The sequence below is a fragment of the Protopterus annectens genome, chromosome 3.part0 (genome assembly GCF_019279795.1).
Source record: "Protopterus annectens isolate FY-2018-M chromosome 3.part0, PAN1.0, whole genome shotgun sequence".
Taxonomy (NCBI): Eukaryota; Metazoa; Chordata; order Ceratodontiformes; family Protopteridae; genus Protopterus; species Protopterus annectens.
Window position 1 is genome coordinate 1,341,679,701 of NC_056731.1, and position 22,628 is coordinate 1,341,702,328.

At 38.3% G+C, this 22,628-nt stretch overlaps 1 protein-coding gene across 1 annotated transcript in view; it reads left to right on the top strand.

The window, feature by feature from the left end:
• Positions 1–5,141: 5,141 nt before the first annotated feature.
• Positions 5,142–22,628, top strand: part of TTR (transthyretin) — a 57,439-nt gene continuing 39,952 nt past the window's right edge. Inside the window, exon 1 of the mRNA XM_044065448.1 lies at positions 5,142–5,253. Within this exon, the coding sequence (XP_043921383.1) occupies positions 5,188–5,253 (66 nt within the window). The 5' untranslated portion in view covers positions 5,142–5,187. The remainder of the gene's footprint in view (positions 5,254–22,628) is intronic.

Consider the following 22,628-nt stretch of genomic DNA (forward strand, 5'->3'; position numbering starts at 1 on the left):
AATTCCAAAATCTGATGGGGAAAAAAGGGGGAAATCTTAACGTCTCTGATGTCCTAGTCATAAACTTGCATAGTTTTCCAAGAAAATATGACTTCTTAAAATATCTTAATACTTCACTAGCCTCAGCTGGGAATTGTTGATTCGGGTCTGTGAATGCTGCATACACCTCATTTTCTTGATGGAATGCTAAAGCAACTAACTTCTTTACTGAAAGTTGAAAATGTGTGTTCTGTCCATATAATGTAGCAAGACCCAGCTATTGCATCTTGCCCCAGAAATCTGGCCAAAGTGAAAGAAACATCCCTTACTGTGGTACCTATGATGTTCTTGTTTATCTAATTTTTACTGGCCCAACCCCCCAGAACCCAATGCCCACATCAGGACTATGAGCTACTCTCCAACATCCCCCAAACTTAGTCCATTTCTGCTGGGGCTGGTTGTGGATACTGAAGGTGTTCTTCTAGTTCAGCTTATCTGGTTTCTGTCCATGGGTATTTTATTTTTGTTACGAGATACTCCACCCCTTTCACTACCCTTCACACTCATTGATTATGTCTGAGGACAACTCCCCTCCTTGGACCATACCTCCCCTTAAGAAGTGTATCAACGAGTGCCTTCACACTTTGGATGGGCATGCCTATCCCTTCCTGCTGTACTGTTAGTCACTGGAGCTGCTAATCGAACCTGGGTCAGTTGGACCATAGTCAGGGCTTCATCCATTTATGTCACCAGAGTGGCCCTGTCAATGTTTTTCTGTTGCAATCTTGAAATATGACATAACGTATTTTATGGATTTATGGATGGCATTAATCGCAGCACAATAAGTATCTCAGTATCTCATCTATTCTCTGGCACATCAGATTGTTGGACCTTAATGACTTCCAGGACATCAAACAATAAACAAGGGGTAAGCACTTACTGAATGTACCACATTTTATAGATGTATGAAATTATACAGTTGGTTGCCCTTCTTTAGAAATGTACCATCCATTAGCCATATGGTGGACTAACTGAGGCCTACTAGGTTCTTTTCAATGGACAGAATGACCACTATTGATGAAGCTTGGTGTTTTTTGGAAGAAATAGTCAGTCTTAAGAGGTTTTTTTTGGTAAGAAATACTCAGTCTTAAGAGGGAACTCCTCAGCATCTGTTGTTATAAGGACTAACTCCTCCCCTCCATCTCCAAGTAAATTACATTTTTGCACCCTGTTAACAGTCTGGAGCACAACTCTTTGGGCTGGCATAGTTGTGCTAGCTTCCAGTGAGGTAGATGACATTACATCCTCCACCACTAAATATGCTGTAGCCCTTGCTAGGGATGCTCTCACTCTCAGTTCTGCACATGATTTGTATTTCTCCATCTCAGCAGCATCTGGTAGATGGTGGTGTGTGCTACTCTTTAACAACTCTTCCCCATATACGCATATTACAGTGATAACCCTGCCCTTACATATGCCCTTATGTTTGACTCTGCAGGCCCAATACTTATGGTCACTTGACATTTTTTGCAGTGATATAAGTAGCCATCTATTATTAATGCTGGCCATCCTTTCTATGACTGCACTATTCCATATATTTCCCTTGTCCTTCCTGGTTCACTGTCACCACTGCTGTATGCCTCCATACTACCAGATGTTCAGCAGTTGTATGACATGTGCAGTATAGGTGAATCTATTATCTGTTAGTTAAGTGTCATGTACTGCAGCAATACTTTCTTACTGCCTTTCTGATGGTTCTGTGCTGACTACCTGACACCTGTAATGTGCAAAGCACATATACTGAAAGCAGACTTTGTATTCTGTAATTGGACCCTTAAGTTGGAATGCTTACTTGGCACTTCGGCAGACAAGTATTTTCTCCTGAGCATACTCTTGTCAATAGCTGAGTACTATCATACTTGTTGGTTTGAAGATAACCTACTGATTTCACAAGTCTTACTTTATAGTATGCACACAGGGAGTTGCTTAATGGTGGATATATGCTTGTTTTGGTATTGTATGAGTTTGATAATATATGCCATCAGTATTTTATGTCTTCTCCATTAATCTTTTGCTATTCAGCATTTCTACAAATACATACTTCAGCGTTCTGAATGTATCCCCTTCTTACACCCTGGGAGGCATATCACCTAGGCTTGACACCTCATCTCACCATACACTTTTGATTTCTTCTCTTCTTCTATAGTACCTTTTCTATGTTATGTATGTATTTGTTCTCAGTCACATCTGTTCTACTTTCTCTGCCTTCCTGCTGTGAAAATATAGGTCTGAACAGCTCTTCAGCAATTATGCTTGACTTGTACTATTGCCAAATTTTTGTTCATTTTCTTCCCTTCTTCCCTTCTTTCCATTCTGCTGTACCTCCTATTTATTTCAGCACATCTAAAACTTTCATTTCCGATCCCTCATTTCCCTGTCATATCCTACTCTGGGGTCTCCCTAATCTGCATCATCTGCTGTCTTTTTCTGCAATCCATGTATGTATGTTTCACTTCGAGCCCCCCTCCAACATATATTTCTCATCCATTTACAGGCTTTTTTATTTATGTATTTGCTTTACTTGTGCCCCATTATAACTGAAAAGCAACCAGTGGAGTAAACATCAGTATTTAAAGCATGCATGGACTTGGGTGGGATGTTACTGCCCTGGAAAAAATCCTGCCTTGCACACCTCCACATGGTACCACTGTACCCACTCACTCCAAAAGACCACATCATGTCCCTCGGATACAAGACTAAGGGGAGAAACTGTCCAGCCACACAAATGCCTCCCACATATGTTCATAGGTTCATAGGTAGGTACTAGACTATCGGCCCAAGGGCCTAAGTAAGCCTAGCCAACAAGGTTCCCTGGCTCATGCCACCAAAGAAAGTTAAGTTCCTGTGCCCCTGTCGAGCAGAGCCACAGAAGTGATCCTCGGGGTGTATTTCCTATTTCCCATCCACTCATCAAGATTTTTCTTGAAGAGTGCTAATGAGGAGCATTGCTTGACATAGAGTATAGAAAGTTTCTGGGACAGGAATCTATCCCTCCAGCATGTCCTGTTTATTGTGGTGACAAGGTTTAGGTCCCTAGAGCATGTAGCTTGTAGGGATCGGGATTTCTTTAGTTGTAGCATGTCCAACAGCTCTGGTTTAACATAGCTTTATATGTTAGGCAGAGATCTCCTTGGAGTAGGCAATATGCTACAGAGTAAAGCTGGAGTTTTTTGGGAAAGTCAGTGTAGGGCATCTGTTTGAGGCCAGTAATCCTCTTTGTGAGGTATGTCTGTGGCCTTTCCAGCTGCTGCAGATGTCTTGAGATACATTCCAAAAGGAGCATTGTACTCTATAATGCGTCTAATGAGTGCCGAGTAGAGGGGAACAATGACCTCTTTTTTCCTGGATGAGAACCCTTTTGTGATGAGGTGTGTCACATAGAAGGATTTCCTGACTACTGTGGCGATGTGATTATCAAAGGAGAGACTACTGTCCACCTGGGTCCCAAGGTCTCTTATCACACATTTGGTGTTAAGTAGACTGGTATTTCACGAGGATGACAATGCACGTTTTGGCATTTTGCGTGAGGCCATGCCTCTGACACCAGGCATCTGTCTCAGTGAGGCCCTTCTGTAGGATATCCACATCATTTGGGGACTCGACTATGGCTCCTAGTTTGTAATCATTCCTTAGCCAGAGGCCTTCTGTGTTAGCCTGTACTTCAGCAAAGTAGATACCAAACAGGAAAGGTCCCAGGACTGAACCCTGTGTTACTCCACTTGTCGCTGGTTTGAAGTCAGACTTGGAGTCTGCAACTTTTACAGTGTGTGTTCTGTCAGTGAGCCAGTTGGCAACCCATCTTGTGACGTAGGGATTTATACCTAGTTTAGTGAGTTTAGCTATAATTCCAGAATGGGAAATGGTGTCGAAAGCCTTGGCGAGGTCAAGATAGGCTGTGTGAACCACTTTACCCTTGTCTATGGCTTTGGTGACTGCCCCAAAGAAGTGTATATTTGTTTTACTTATTTATTAACCAGGTAAAACCCATTAGGCATCAGTGCCTGTTTTATGAGTGACTCAGGAGGACTAGGATGTTACATAGTTTGTGAGAAGAGGCTGAGGGAAGTGAACCCAGGTTCATAGAATCAAGCCGGGTAACAAGTGATAATCATATCCCTTTGTGTGTACCACATACAGTGCTGAAACGTGGTTGAGGTAGACTCTGCAGATAAGCTATCCTATAAGAGAAAGTCTGGCACTGCAACTTATCAACAAAAGCTATAATGATAGATTAATTCTGTTGTTCGGATATAGGTTAATCTCCCACTACTGAATGCAATACACTGCACTATTGAAGCTTAAGAAATACAGACACCAATTAACTCTGACACACATTAGCAGCAGAATCATCAAATGTTAATTTTGCATAAGAAAAAAGAAATGCATTGGCTCATAACATCATTACAGCATACCGAATCCTCATTTTCCAGCAGTTCTATATGTATAAAGTTTAGTGTTGTACAAAAAAACAACATGATCAAGCAAGCAATGCAAATACTCTAGCAGAAAGCATAAAATAAACTACTTTAAGTGTATAATTGTTGACTGCCAATTTTATAAAGGGCGACTACGTCAACATCAAAAATAATGATTGTTTTTCTTATTTCTATTAAACACTGGATTAAAAGAAAAATAGTTTACAACTTCAAAGCAAAAACACATTATTCCAAAGATCTACTATTGTTTGCACTCCTTATTTATTCATGTTTTTCATCTGTTTATTTCTTTATTTTTATGTTTGTGGAAAGAAATAAAGGAACATGTATAAATGGTAGCCAAGCACTGAAATAATATGATTCCTACTTCCTAATGCCCATTCTGTATATTTCCTGTTTGATAGTTTGTCTCACCATGTGCAGTTTGAAATAATCTGTAACTTTTTATTTCCTGATTAAATAGTAACAAAAGCAGTTCAGAACATTCCAAATGAATCTATCGAGATGATCTTCTTATGCAAGGCTGGCACAAAGAGTATGCGTGTGCGTTCCTTGCTTTCCCACTGTTTATTAAGTCAATAAGAAGTATCAGCAGGTTTGAGGTCATACAGCCTTTGATAAATGTCCCGTGTTTTTTTCAAAAGCTAGGCTATAAAAGAACTTCAACAGACTCCATACATACAGAGGATATCATATCAACCCCTCAGCAAAAATGGCAAAGGCTCTTTATCTACTGTTTTTAGCTGGAGTTGTCCTCCTATCTGACGGTGCACCAGTTGTAAGTACAAGAACTAAATTATATGGCTTTTTCTATTTCTACTGCATAATATTGTTGTTCTGCAGTATATTCAATAGCTAAAATTAATCACATTTTAACTTCAAATATACAAAGGTCTGGCTATAATTTAACTTGGTATGACTTAGGTATCGCAGATTCCTAGACGTTATTTAAGATTAATTATGTTTATGGTTGCAGAAAACTACATATCTCACCTACTGTTACAACAGATTTCTGACATCCAGTACAAGTTTCAAGGAGAGTTTGTAGACATTGTCATGCAAGAAAACAAATTAGGAAGCTTGATTTTTTTCCAAAAATAATGTGTTACCACTTGCATTTATTTTGAGTATACATAGCTATAATGAACTCATCAAAATGTATGAACCAGAAAACATCTTGCCAAGACATTTGTTTGTACTGAAGGTTTCCCATTCAGGGTCAGTGTGTATCTATGAATGTTTATGAGTTAGGGTTAGTGCAAGGGCTGGGGAAGGGGACAGATGCAATGTTATGCTTGTGTACTTTATGTGTTTGTAGCGTGTGTGTGTGTGTGTGTGTGTGTGTGTGTGTGTGTGTGTGTGTGTGTGTGTGTGTGTGTGTGTGTGTGTGTGTGTTTGTGTGTGTGTGTGTGTGTGTGTGTGTGTGTGTGTGTGTGTGTGTGTGTGTGTGTGTGTGTGTGTGCGCGCATGTGTGTGTGTGTGTCTGTGCACACGTGCTTGTTGTCCTTTTAGTGGGGACTCAGAGAAAGAGTGTTTGGTCATTTGTGGAAGATAGGATTAGGGGCAAGTGTGGCATTAGAATTAACACATATGAGTAAGGTGGTGTCATACCTCTCAACTTCTTAGCACAAGAAATCTGGACAAAACCTTAACTAATTTGGAGACAAAGGCCCAAAAATAGGGATAGATTTTAAATATTGCACTTATAAAATTACAAAGTTTATAGAGGAATAGGATTTGTGTTAAGAAGTCAGCTTAATGGTTATGAAAGACATTTATTTATATGTTACTTTGAGGGATAACCAAGCTGAAAAAATTCATGTTTTTATGAGATTAACAAACTGTGCCTCTCAAACACTGGGGAGGAAGATATCTTCAGTGAATGGGTTTGTTGTTAATTTTAAAACATTTAAAGTAAACAGTATTCCCACAGAGAAAGAAAAGTAGAAGCAGTCTGCAACCTCTGCAAAGCATAAACACACACACACACACACACACACACACACACACACACACACACACACACACACAGTCTTAATATACACATCTGTGTACCTTAGCAGTACAGATTATAAAAAAGTAAATCAAACAGAAATATTACATGAAAAAGACAAATCAAAAATAGGAAGGAAAAGCAAATTAGTGGATAAAATACAGGGACAAACTGATAGAGAACAGAACTGCAAACTGCAAATCCATGAGTATGCATAATCACTTCTGAATAACAGAAAGTAAGTTAGCACTGATAGTCAGTACAGAAGATTAAGGCTTGATCCATTAATAAGCTGCTCCTTGTACTAGTGGCAGAGAGTTTGCTTTTTACCACCTCCACTTCCTGCTGTATGACTCTCATCAAGTTAGTTTACCAAACAGTGTTCTCAAGTCACCCTTGAAAAGGGGCCCTTGTGTCCAGTGGGCTTTCCTGGCTAACAAATATGTAAAATACAAATTAAAAAGTTTCAAGGCTAATGTGTAAGGAAGATCGGATGAATCAAGAACTAAAAAGGCAGGAACCAGGACTGAAATTTAGTTATCAGTCCAGAACATGCTGCATTCGGGGGAGTTGTTATGGGCAGCAATGGAAGGGGGCGGATGAGAGACAACATGAAGGACACTGAACTGTGGTCTAAGAGATACACAAATATGCTTTCTGAATCTAAAGGTCATCATGGTCATGGGAAGGTGGGTGTTTTTTAAACAGAAAGTGGACTATAGACTTAGATTCCATGGAAAAGAGGAGAAAAAAGAGCATAGGTACATGAACTACTGTATTCAGAGCAATTTTCATTCTTTAGCAAGCACAGGAGAGGACAAATGTACAATATTGTCTCTTTATTCCCCCCTCTCTCTCTTTATATATATATATATATATATATATATATATATATATATATATATATATATATATATATATATATATATATCTGTATATATATTTTTTTTGTTTTTGTTTTTTTGTTTTTTACTGAGTAAGCCCAGTATATACAAATGCATGTTTAAGCTCTTGCGAGACAAACCAGGAACCCTGCCCAGCTAAGCAACTTGCTAAGAGTCACACAGTAGGCAAATGCAGATTAAGGAAAAAGTAACTTGCTCGGATTAGCACAGCAGACAGATGGGCACTATGGAAATCAAGCACAGAACTGCAGAATAAGTTTCATTAGTAGTTCAAAGCATTGATCCTTGCACCAAGCCACTCTACGCTATGTAGCAACTGATCCTTGCACTAAGCCACTTTACACTATGTAGCAACTGATCCTTGCACTAAGCCACTTTACACTATGTAGCAACTGATCCTTGCACTAAGCCACTCTACACTATGTAGCAACTGATCCTTGCACTAAGCCACTCTACACTATGTAGCAACTGATCCTTGCACTAAGCCACTTTACACTATGTAGCAATGTTGCTAATATAACAATAGGTAGTCACCTGGGATGAGTGACTAACAGGTGGTGCGTATCAGAGTTAGGACTTTGCCCCGCTCTAATCATACTGAAAAAAGTGCCCTAGAGTTTATGAAGGCCATTTTTGAAACAACAGGAGAGTGGCTTGATGATGGGATAGACTGTTAAACATTAAGTCGCCTTTTGTCAGAGCTAGTTCTGTCAAAACACAAAACGTAGTAAAAATCACATCATCAACTGCAGCAAAAAAATTTCAAAAACAGATTTTATAGTGGGTCAAGCAAGTTAGGTAGATTAACACATCCTTTTTTCTGCTAATGTGATGTACGCTTTTAGAATTATTTCTTCTTTTATGTTCTAGCATATGTTTGCTGCATTTCTTTTAGCTGAAATATTATAATTTTTGCTTCACCTCACCAAACACACACACACACACATACACACTTTATTTGCAACACGGTGTCGGCAACATCCTTAGAGCATTAAACAAGCCACAAATGCATCTCTTGTCAGGTATGGCACTATGCATCTAATGCAAACTAGTACTGTTGTCTTCCCAACAATAAGCTGTACATTTACCACAGAATTATAGAACTTATAAAAAGTAGGCCTAAAGAAACATTACAGTTGCAGATTCCGGGTAGACGGACAGTGGGATATGACAGTGTGATTGTAGGAGTTGACTGCTGACTGTTGTATTGGACTAGAAGAAAAATGTACAGGAAAGATGGTGGGGATTTAATACTGCTCATCTACTCACAGTTAAGGCCCTACGTAGTGCATGCTGTTCAATTCTGGATGCCCTACTTTACTAGAAAAAAAAAACAAAAAAGAAGTGTACATGTAATACAGCTGAAAAACCAAAGTGCTAAGAGAACTATACAGAGGTCCCGTGAAGAAACACTTCATAAACTCAACATGTTCTTCCCTGAAGCAGAGGTAGTTGCAATAGTAAAATAGACTACAGAGCAATAAATCAGCTAAGATGCAAGGATTGTAAAGTCATCTCATCTACTTCTACTTACAGGAAAATTATGAGGCAACCTTCATGTGAGGCGTAGCAATAGATGTCCATATGGTTACAAAGCAAACCAAAGGGAATTTCAACAGATCCTGCATACATGTAATAAATTCCACTACCTGTAAAAGAGGTATCTAAGAGTGACTGGGCATGGCTGTAACCCACGAGCACCTAACAGAAAGGTTCAAATGAAAGGTTCATTTTATTCAAAGGATGGCACTAGAATAAAAAGATGTCCATTGAATATAATGTGCAGAAATCACGGTCAATGTTTGGACAAGTACATCTTAAAAAATGTATAATGGAAGGTTAAAAAATACCCTGCCAAGAGCAACATTAACATGCTACAGAGTGCTTTATGAAATGTAAAGACAAACTAAGATGGATATGAAAGCCTATACATTTCTAGACCTAAATGCTTGATTCATATACCATAAGCAGAATTATTTTACTTTTAGAAATAAATATAAAAAGAAGAAAGCTCCAGAGTGATAGCTTAGGAAACTTGAAGCCAAGAACAGGCTCCCTCTAAAGCAACACAGAAAATGTTCCATGACACTGCAACATTGTTTGCATTGAAAAAAATCGGTTGATTTACTGCAGTTCACTGACCCATACGCCAGTAACCCTGGTATGGTGCTTCAGAGTTAGTATAAGTTGCCGTGATATTCTCCCCGCTTAGTGTCTTTCACTCACACACACACACACACACACACACACACACACACACACACACACACACACACACAGACCTCTCTCTGTCTCTCTCTCTCTCTTCTATGTACACACACACACACACACACACACACACACACACACACATACACACACGCACACACACACACACACACACACACACACACACACACACACACACACACACACACACACAAAGTTCAATATTTTCTTCTGCCTCTAAAATGTTAAATCAAAATGGTAAATTTCTCAGTATGTATTGCATTTTTTTCTTTTTTTATTGTTGCTCTGGTCTTTACTGAAATGATCTGAGAAGGGTCATTTTATGTGCATACAGTTAATTCAAAGTTATTTAGCAATCTAAGGAAAGTCTACTCTTTGCCAAAGGCAGTCATCGATGCCATCAGTCATATAAGCACATTACTCTTCACACTGATAATTTAATGTGATATGTTTATATATTTAATTACACATTTCAACTCAAACAGAACTGTTTATTATAAAATTATATGACTGAGAAGTCAGGTGCATGAAAATAAATGCAGAGACAGTTTTAAAATCAACTAGTGTGCTGCATAAAGGGCAGAAAACTCCAAAAGTATGTATCATTTCCTAAAATGGTTGCTACTTCTCCAACCACAGTAATGAAACAGATTTTGAATAATCATCAAAGCTCTGACTGTTCTTCAGTCCACAATTCTGTCAGAAATTCCTTTCCAAGCAAAACAGATATCTTCAGTGGCTGGAAAAACAATTGTTTTTAAACATATTATTTTCTGATTTAATCCTGTTAAATTAATCTCCATTTAGATTTTAGGGTTTACAGCTGCACACCCACCGTAAACATGAATTAGTCATTTCTTTGTTAAAGACAAAACACTTCACTTTAGTCATTTTAGCACCATTCAGACAACTGGTAAAGGCAGTGGTTTATATTATGTTTTTCCTCAGGCTTAGAGTTTGAGTTTGTGTGTTGAGAAAGGTATTCAAAAAAAGGGATACCATAGACTTTAGTTAAAACTTGTAGATGATATAGTATGTCCAACATAGAACACAATGAGGGTATTTCGACTGGTTTTGTCCAGGTAAGTGTTTTTTGGAATCTTCTAGTTAGATTAATTTAACAGTTAAATATTTTTATCATTCATATGTGAAAATTCTTCATTCTTTTTAATAGATCACTGGGATCAATGAGGGATTATGACATAATCTTGGAAAATGGGCAAATCAGTTACAGTTCCTTTTATAAATACATCTGGCATCACATTTAACATTGGTGGCACAAAGAAAATGTGTATAAATCAAAAGTAATAGAATGTTAAAAATACTGCTTTAATTGGAAGTTCAGATGTGAAGAAGTGCATTGATACAATCAGTGTTAATGTTAGATACAAATAATGTATTTTCAGAATTAGCCCAGAAAGAAGATGGCACATGACTTAATATATAGTATTAAATGAGCCATTGCCACGATTGTGAAGACTTTGATGTGCAACTGCTCAGACAGTGCTCTGATTTTTATCTTTACATTCAGGGATGCTACAACTAAGAGGCAAGCTTTAACTTTTAGTGTACCAGAGTCACAGTGTCATACACAGAGTGACACATAGAACTAGAGAGATTTGATACGTAGTCATATGCCTCACAACACATTAACAACATACGGTCGGACCTTTAGTGCTGTCTTACACTGGCCTTCAGATTATGAGATTCAATACCGCACAGTGGTGTAATTTAGGCTGGGCTCTGTGAGATGTTCCAGATATAGGCTCAGGAGTTGTGAAAAAAAAGACAGTAAAATTGTATCCCATATCACTCAATATAGGAAGAACTAGAAATGTTTTGCAAAAGATAAAAAATTTGTTGCAAAACTGTTGTTTGAAATTAGGAAAATGGGTCAGTAAGGTTCAAGTAAGGTTCAAGTAATAACACCACCACATCTATCCTCTAAAGTATAATGGTGTCCTTCATCCAGCAGCAACCAAATATTCTCATAAAATCTCTATTTACTCCCCATAGCTGAACTAAAACTTGCCACAATAAAAGAGAAATGCAGTGGTCAATAGTATTATAGTAAAGCTACACTCACAAACCAACAATATCCTCACCCTACCTACCCCTAGAAATATGCTTCACTTCACATATCACATCTTCTATACCCTGCCCCCACATATTTGCGATTCCTTCTTTTTCATAATAGATTCATCTCCACTTACCAATAATTGCAAAACTAACTAAAGACATTTCTGTGCTAATGTAATCACCTCTAAGTGCTTTCAAAAAAAGGCCATAACTAAGTCACACCTATCGCACATCTCTTGGCTCTGTATACAGAATAAGACCAGCTGTTCTTTGATAAACCCTTAGACTGATTTCTCCTTTCTCCCATTTCCCTTCCCTTCCCCCTTCTCCTCTGCCTACTACCCTTCTCCTTCCCTCCTGCCAACTACCTTATTCATATCCTGCCTCCATCTTTTACATCTTCTTTCATTAAAGTTTATATATATATATATATATATATATATATATATGTGTGTGTGTGTGTGTGTGTGTGTGTGTGTGTGTGTGTGTGTATATAGGTTTACTATCATAATGTTGAAGTGGACTCAGTCGAATCCATTTTAATGAAGTCCGGAGGTTGAACAGTGACAATGTCAAACTCCGATATTGTCGAACTACAAATCTCGCCCCTATCTCAACCCATGTTAACACTTGTTCCAAGCTCGAATTTGGGATGTAATTCAACAATATTGTAATTTGGCATTGTGATGTTTCGTGGATGTGTGTCAATGATACAATCATTCGACCAACTCCATTTCAACATTATGATAATAAACACACACACACATATAGATATATATATATAGAGAGAGAGAGAGAGAGAGAGAGAGAGTACACATTGAATACATTTTGTTAATCTTCACTACATTTGTTTGTAAGCGTTCTTGAGCTGAAGTATGTTGATTGTTGATTTTATGTATTACACTCCCTGGGCTGTGCATGACAATGGTTCTGTGGCATCTACTCTGGTTAACAAATGGAAAATAAAATATATAAAATAAAAATAAAATGAATGCAGGAATATCTTAGAATGCAAGGATTGTTTGTGTTAGTACATGGTGATCTTTCATGGGACATACCTCTCAACTTGTTAGCACAAAAAGTTTGGACAAAGCCATAAATAAAAGTGGGACAAAAGCCCAAAAATAGGGACAATTTTTAAATATTGCTTTTTGAAACTTAGAAAGTTGATAGAATAACAGGTTTTTGCCTTGACATGAATTTTCTGAAGGATATGCAGTCTGAAACTCAAATGGCTGTCATTATTTTCTAACTTCAATCTTTAATAATTTACCACTAATTTGCCAGAAAACCACATTCTTATGAAAAATGGACCAAAAATATGAGGCCAAAATCTGGACATTCTATGAAAATCTGTACAGTTGAGAGGTATGGTCAGGGGGCTAAAGGAGCATTAGAACTATAAAAATGCTTTCTGGGAACGTGGCCTAATGGTTAAGGTGTTTGCCTTACAAACACAAGGTGCAGGATTTGACTCTCACAAGGGTAATTGGCTAGGCTTAAAAAATGGCTTGCAAGGGCAGTTAGCCTAGTACTAATCTATGAACCTATGAAGTTACATAAGGATTTAAATATTTTCACAGATTTCCACATCTGGAATATCGCCTGTCTTGTTGGTTAACATCTTGGCCATATGTACTTTAGTCTTGCTGGATTAGAATACATGGGAGTTGCTGTCATGCAGTAAATTAAATATATCTTACTAATAAGTTATCCTGTGTTAAATTTCTAATTAAGGTAAAAGAAAAACAAGCTAGCACTATTTCAAAATTAGATATCCACTAAATGACATTAAAAGTGTTGTGAAACAAAAGTCAAGTTTGCTTTTGTGAGAATTATTAACTCTGAATCAAAACTAAAATCTAAGGTAACAGAATAAGAAACTGCTGCTGTAAGCTGAGAAAAGAGAGCAAAAAAAAAAAAAAAGATTAGTGTAATGTCGCTGATATTGTGAAAGGTTTATTTAGAATGCCTGGCAAGCGAAAGGTTATTGTTCACTAGAATGTGCAGTCTGATAAACAGTGTACCATTAATGTGCAAGTTAAGCAAACACACTAAAGCACAAACTTACTTATCTGTCTCACTGATACACTCTTCCAAAATGTTTAATAATCCATGACCAAGCTGTCTTATAAAAACTATACCACTATTAGCTTGACAACACTTGGCAGAAAGACAGCTGCTGTCTGAAGCTTCAAAAGGAGGGAGACAGTAAGAGAGATAATAAGAAGAGCGTTAATGCAGACCTGTAAGTCCTGAAGTAAAGCGCTGTGTAACATCCTTTCCAGAGTTATACATGGTAATATGCACACAATCTGTAGAACAGGTGCTCACACTCCAGCTGGTTCTCTTCCCCATCCTCTACAGCAGCTGTGAAAAGGCATGGCTTCATAGGCATGCATCTTCCTCTGCTCAACAATTGTTTGATACATGCCATATTGCACAGCTATATTGCTTCTACCCACCAGCACTAATAATTCTGGGGGACTACCTGTAATCCAACTCTGGGTTTGATTCCCTGTCTTTATTTTTATAGTGTCAATCTCAGCAAGTCCACTATCCAGAGCAGCATTCCTGGGTGATCACTGAAAAGAAACACTTGTAAATAGTAAATCTTACCTTGTTAACAAATTAATAAAATAAAAAATAATATTGTTCTATACCTCTCGACTGTCCAGATTTTCACAGTATATCCAGATTTTTGCCTCTTATTTTTGGTCTGTTCCTCACTAAATTTTGTTTTTTTCTGGCAAATCATTGCCAAATCATTAAGGAAGGAAGGCAGAAAATAATGACAGGCATTTGAGTTTTGGACTTCATACCCTCCAGAAGTTTCATGATAATGGAAAACCTGTTATTCTAGCAACTGTTTCTAAGAGAAATATTTAAAATTGTCCCTATTTTTGGCCCTTTGTCCCCCCATTATTTATGGCTATGTCCAGATTTCTTGGTCTAAGAGGTTGAGAGGTATGTATCGCTCCCTCTCTGTCATGTAGAGGTGGCTTACAAGCAGAGGTAGGCCAGAAAAAAGGAAAGGTGGAAGGATGTGAAAGCCAGATAGATGGTAGGCTATGACTATGCTGAGTGTCATACAAATGATGTACACATAATGTTCTAAAGACATACCTAGCCAACACATTAAGTGCACACAATACCTTGGGTTAAAACTTTTACTGACATCGAGTATCTAAGTTCTGCAAAAGCATTCTTCACACTCTTAAATTTGAAATTTCAAAATGAGACTCAGAGAATATCTCCAAATTTCAAGGATCTCTTATTGTTGCTTCTCACCAGGTTAGGCTAGCTAAATGTCTCTACAGCACAACTGTTTAACCCACTGAATTGCCTCTATGCACAAACATTATTCTCTGAGACACTATTTCCCATCACCATCTCTCCACTTTAACCTCCATCTTGTGAATTCCATGTACATTTTGAAGTAATGCTATCACCCCTTACAGTTTTTATAGTGTGTTATCAATAACTTCAGTAATAATCTATATTGTAAGCATAGCAAATATGCTTATATAAGGTATAGCATGTACTAGAAAAATATCACTAAGAATTATATGCATGGCCAGTAAAGTCTGTGCAATGATTGTTCACTTTTAGTAAATCGTACTGACGAAAATTATACAAGACTATATGAACCACATATATATATACTCTGTCTATTGATAGTGATTCCTAGAAAATTTTACCTATTCTCCCTATTCATTGTCAACATTCCATGTAGTTCTTACATGCAATTCCTAGAAGTAATACTAGGAGAATATATGCCATTTTTAGGGCCCCTCAACAGGCAGCTGAGATTATGTTTCTCAAATATTCATTGTCTGAAGAAAAAGGCCCTGAGAAACATGACCTCAGTTACTGCTTTCCACAGAATATTATCGCCAGTACAATTTCTAAGAGTACACTGATTCACTTTTTTGGGAGATTCCTCCCTTCTTTGAGTTGGTGCAGCTGTGGAGTTTATATATATATATATATATATATATATATATATATATATATATACGTATATAGAGTGTGCTTGCCCACCACATCAGGGGCTGCAGGAACACTTGCTCATAGTGGAACCTTTTTTTCAGAAATCTTCTGTACTGTCCAAACAGGAATAGCCTCTCTTTAGAAGTGCAGCAAGAAGTAGTCCTTATTGTATTATACTTTGCTGCAACTGAACTGCCTTACATTCACCATTTATATACACCTGTATCATGATCACGATCATCATCACCCCCTTTTCTCCCATTTTCTACATGTGGTCGGGGTGTCATGTTAACTGTTGCCATCTCTCTTGATTCAATGCCACACTTCTGCCTTGACACTCATGCCTGACTGTCACAGATCTCTCACGCAATCCATCTGCCTCTTTATTGGATGCACTCTTTTTCTCTTGTCTTCTTCCTGCCTGTCCTAAATCTTCATCACCAAATTGTCTTCTGCTTTTCTTCACATGCGTCTAAACCACCATAATCTGTTCTATTTGATCTTTTCTGCAATTAGACCTACTTTGGCTTCTGCTCTTATGTCCTTATTTCTTCATCTGCTCCACAGTATGCATCCTACCATGCATCTCAGGAACTTCATGTCCATCACCTCAGGCTTCCTCATCTGCATTGCCTTTACCTTCTAGGTTTCTGTGCCATACAGTAATACTGTTTTGTACACCTTAGGTTTCAGCTTCTTTGGCATTCTTCCAGCATACAGTTCACCTGACACTCAATGCCAGTTGGCTGTAGCACCTCTGATTCATACTGCAGCCCCTATGATTCAAGCTGCTTTGACCTCTTTATTCAGACTTCTGTTCTCCTCAGCCACCCCTCCCAGATACTTGAAGCTGTTAACTTGTTCCATATCCCACCTTCTATCTCAATTCTCAGCTTCTTCTGATTTCCCCAATTTGCTGCCATTACCACTGTCTTATCCATACTTAGTTTCATCCCATTTGCTTTCAGTTTTGCATTCCATTCCCCTATCCTTTGCTGACGTTCTTGCACAGAGTCTGCCTGTAATGCCACATCATCTGTGTACAGAAGCTTTGCTGATCTGTCCCCTCTGACCTATTTGCTAATGCAATCCATCACTAGTATCAACATCAGTGTGCTCAGAGCTGAACCCTGATGCACACCTGGGACCTTGTTATATGCTTTCAATACCCAATTGGACTCTTTCCTCATCTTAAGCTTCTTCTCAACTATTTGTCTCACCACAAATACTGGGTCAGTTGTGCTACATCTTGATTTGAATCTGAACTGCTCATCTCCCATGGCAACTGGACACCAGCCAGTAGCTTATCGACCCAAGACTGCTGGGTTTTCACTGGCCATTGGGGGCACATACACCTCTCCCACCATCAGCATGAGTCTCTAGCATAGGTGAGGTACTCAACCCACTTATCATTGGCAAATATTGGTGATATTAGTCAACATGAGCGAATCACCTAGAGTCATGTTTACATCCCTGAGTGACGAGCCCTGCCATGGCACGCAGTCTGTGAGAACATGGAAACTCGTGCCTTCTCAGACTGTATGCTCATAAATGTAAAATCACACACTGAGGGGTCAGTATTAAACTGCATTATTCTGTTCATTTTGCATCATTTTTATCACAAAGGTCCAAAATTGGTTTCAGTCATTCTATTACTTGCTTTATCATCATCTAAAATGCTACTAATAAATATTATTTTCTATTCATTGGGAAGAACATATATTTTTTCTGGTTCCATTCCACTAATCAAATTAATTCAGAATCATACTTATCTGATACCTACAATGCTCTTTGAGTTCCAGTAAGCTAAGATTTTGGTGGCTGGGATTCAGAATGAAGGGGGCTGTGATCATAGAAATGGACTTACAGCAGATAGGTCAATTTATGCAATTGTAAAAATGCATTTCAGATACAGCTTTATCCACAATGGGGCAGACTTCATTATCAGCGAGTTAGCATATCTCTGAATCACTGTTTTTTACAGCTGGTACTAAAAGCACTTTGTAGAGGTTATGTCCTGTAATAGTTCTTGCATTGCATTTGTACAGGCTGCATACTTCTTGACTGTCCAAAAGTGTCCAGAACATACCCAATGTTGCCTCATGTCTTGGTCTGCCTCTCATCAAAATTTACATTCTCAGGAAAATCACTGAGGATTACAATCAATTGATAATGCCATATGTTTGACTGCTATACTTATTGTTCAGATAATACATGTCAGTGCAATGTTCCCTTACCTTTTTAAGTTAAAGTAATATTTGTGAATCTTCCCTGATTGTGGACACTCACCCCAAATTATTTTGGCTTCGTCCAGAAGCTTTGAGCAATAGGGTTGAGAGGTGTCACTGATACCCCCTCCTCATACACACACACACACACACACACACACACACACACACACACACACACACACACACACACACACACACACACACACACACTCATCATACTCCATTCTTACCACTGCAGACACTTGCACACACCTATCATTGTTACTTCTCACACACACACACACACACACACACACACACACACACACACACACACACACACACACACACACACACACACACACACACACACACACACACACACACACACACACTCATCATACTCCATTCTTACCACTGCAGACACTTGCACACACCTATCATTGTTACTTCTCCACTGAACTCTACTAAATGTACCTAAATGCAGCTTCTCCCATTGACTGCAGTGGCTGACTGCAGTCTTTTTGTCAAGTTAATTTTCTCAGCTAGCTGAGCTAATTTACGCAGCTTAATGTGTTTATGAAGCACTTGGTGGTGTAAGTTTGTAACCACAGTCATTTAGCATTAGCAGCTCCAGTGGATTGTCATTACCCTTTAACATGGCTGCCAAGACCGCATTCATTGCCGATGCTTTCTCATGACAAAGCACTGTGGTATGGTAGTCTCTGTATCAGAATGAGTTACCAAAAGGATTGTCTGTTCATGGTAGGGTTTATCACCTGTGGCAACCTTTTCTGAATCTCAGTTAATGCTCAAAGTTATTTTCAATAAATAAATAAATGCAGTTTTCTCATAATTACGAATAATTTTGGAGGAGGATTCTTCAAATGGATATACTAGTATGCCCACAGTATACTGGGTGTGCAGCCATTTGTAAAGCTTTTTCAAATTCCACACCATTCAAGCTGAACCAACATTTAAGCATACTAGGCAAGTAATATGTTAATGTGTCATAGACAGTCATAGAGAGACAATTTTGTTAACCAGGTAAGCCCTAAAGACATAAATATCCTTTTTCAGTGACAGCATAGCAGGATCATTGTTGGGTTAACCCACTTGCTCATAGTCAAATAGTTTTCAAACAGAAACTAAGGGAATTAAGCACAGGACTACCAGGTTATGTTTGTTAGACTTTCATACAAGCCTCTTAGCTAAGCTGCCAGACTAACCAACCCAAAGTTTATAGCTGCTAAATAATAGCACAACTGTGCACCAAAGCACATCCTGCTAGGTGTTTTATGAAAGTCTCTTACGTCTCTCTTCATAGATCCTTAGACTAAATCCAAATTATGCATATTAAAGATCTCTCATACAGTCTAAGGTCCACCCCTCCCCAGTATTCACATTCCCTAAAACAACACAAAATATTATATTCAGTGGTTAAAGTAACCACCTACCCTCACATCTTCACAGTCTAGTCATGATTCTGAAAATGTAGCCCAGATATATATCCATAGCCCCCTATCCAATCTCTCATGCAGGGTCTCCTACCTAGCTGCCATTATTGCAGTTGCAATAGGTATGCTCATATCCATTCAGGACACCTAATGTCCCCTTCCCAGACACGCAGATCCCAGTCGCAGTAACATATAACCAAAGGTTTGGAAGTCTATATCTCAACACACATACACACACACACACACACACACACACACACACACACACACACACACACACACACACACACACACACACACACACACACTCACACACACACTCACACACACACACACACACACACTCACACACACACACTCACACACACACACACACACACACACACACACACACACACACACACACACACACACACACACACACACACACACTCTTTCCCGTCCCCTGTTGATGTTATATACTATTTTCTCTGGTAACCTAGCAGTTAACATGATTAGCCCACTCCTTTTCATTAAGGAAATTATAAAGAAGAAAAGACCAGGTAATTGACATGACCAAGTATTTCTGATGCAATTTGACATGCTGATGTGCAGTAAATCCAACAGTAGTGAGTCAGAGGATGCCATGTATGCCAGACATGTCACTTCTTAGTAGTCTGTAGGATACTGAGTATATTGTCAGTGTTTTGAGTCTGTCCATGCAGGACATGTTGTTTAGGCCTTTTATCCTTTCAGTAAGGTATCTCTGTGGGAATTCCAGTTGTTGTATGTGTCTGAACAGATATGTGTCAAGGGGAGCATTATATTCAATGACTGGCATACTGAGAGCTAAGTAAAGGGGGACAATGACATCCCCAAATCTTGACACAATCTTTTTATTTATAAGCTGTGCAATATAGAAATGTTTTTTTACAACAATGGACACATGTTGGTAGAAAGTTAGGTTACTGTCCACATACGCTCCCAAATCCTAAACAGCTGGGTCAACCCTTAGGGACATATTGTCAATGTGATAATTCCCTAGTGTAGATGACGTCTCAAAGGATTCAGTAATGCATTATTTGGCATTTAGTTTCACTCTATGAATTTGGCATCAGTTATTTATTTAGGACAAGCCTTCCTTCAGGATGGCTAAACCATCTGGGAAATCAATTACTGTTCTTAGCTTGCAGTCATCTGCAAACTTAGTTAGCTAGAGCCTTTGGTACTGGCTTTTACTTCAGAAAAGTGGGTGTCAAACAGGAGAGTTTCCAGTACAGAATCCTGTGGGACTCCACTGGTCACTGGTCTTTTTGTGGAGATAACTTCCTCTATTTTTATTTCATTCTCCCTATCTGTGAGCCAGTTGGTAAGCCAGAGGATGACACAGTTTTTTTCCCTAGTTTATTTAGCTTTTTACTATGCCTACATGGGGAATTGTGTCAAAAGCTTTGGTCAAGTCAAGGTATATGGTGTGTACCATTTTGCCATTGCTTTGGTGACCTTTTCAAAAAAAAAAATCTATCTGAATGAGCAAACATGACCTGCCCTTAATGAATCCAAACGAAGACAGATCCAGTGTTTGGAGATCTCCTATACCCTGATTGATTAGTTCCATAATAAGTCATGACTTTGCATATGAGGCTGGTCAGACTTATGGGTCTGTAATTGCCTGGGACTTTGGAAGGTCCTTACACAGGAGAATAACTGCAGCTATTCTCCATGTGTTTGGTAGAAAACTTGGTTGGAGGCTGAGATGGTCCCAGGATGGAAAAGTGTTGTTAGGGATGTGGCTAAATCATGCTTCATGCTATTTAATATACATTCAGGGATGTTGTCAGGACCCACTGATGCAGCATTTTTAGCTTTTGATAGCACTTTTAGGACTTGGTTTTGTGTGATATCTGGAGGCAAGACAATTTCAGGTATATCTTGAGGGACAGATGGAGGGGAGAGAAATGTAAAGTTAGAGCTAAATTTATCGGCCAGCAGGTTTGCTCTGTCTTCAGCCTCAGTGTAGATAACATCATTTACAATCAGCTCAGCTCATTGCTGATTTATGCTTTTGAAATTATGAACAAAACTAAAAATTGCCCTGTGATTGTTTTTGGCTTGGGTAGCTATTTTAGCCTCAAACTTGTCTTTGATAGATGTTATTAAGCTTGAGAGTTGTGTGTTTATTTCAGTGACAAGGGGTCTAACATTCTGGGAATTACTCTTCCTACATTTAGTCCAAATTGTTTTCCTTTTCTGATAAAGCTTGCTGATATTGTGGTTTCATCACATGGGTTTGTTTCCAGGGTTTGCCCGGCACTTGATCCTACGGGCTACAGCTACAGTTACAAATAAAAGAAATATTTTTCTTAAACAAAGACTGCAAATCTCTAGAACAAGTGGACAGAGGGATATTATAAGATGTAAATCCTCACAGCCTGCCAGATGGATATTATAAGATGCAGCTCCCCCAGTCAGCTCAAAATTAAACTGGGCAAGTTTATATGTGACAATGAGCATTTATCTACTTGTAAGTGCTGCATTCAGAAAGGCTTCTGTGTATGTGGTTTGTTTAGGTTATTTTTTTGTTTTGTATCAGTCAATAAATTTTGAAATGCACTAATTTTTTACTTGAGTGTGTTACTCATATATGTTATGGTTAGGAATTAAATAATGCTGGTCAACAGTATATTTATCATTTATTCAGCATTATGGACTGAAAACTGTAATGCAACAGATGACAAAACAGGATACCTCTCATATAGCATTACTTTGAGGAATGGTTACACATTTTATATCATAATAACTTCCTTTTCCATACTAATATAGTTTCTAACCCATTCACAGTTAAAACATTTTAAGCTAAATCCATGGTAAATAATACCTAACCTTATTGTCCCATTAACAAAACATTGCGTAATTAGAAAGGAATACATATTTCACCATACTTTTTCCTTCCTAGGTACTGGAGTTGATAACTTTGCCTCATATTTTGTGCTTTATTTCTGCATTTATGAGGCTAAAAACATTTGATAATTTGTTAACTGGATATGCTTACTGGCTTGAATGCTTTTTTTCAGGCACAACTTGAGAGCATTGCCAAGTTAACTGATTTGTTTGGAGTCAAGGTGCAAGATGAAATTAAGAAACTCAGTCCTAGGACAACAGAATGAAGCTTGTCAAGACACTTATAATGGTTTTCTATCATATAGTTAATAGGGTGATAACTCAGAACTATTTTCTGCTTTTGTTTAAAAAATTCTAAGGAAAGAATGTAAGGATTAGGGCATGTAACATCATGGAAAAGATTAACA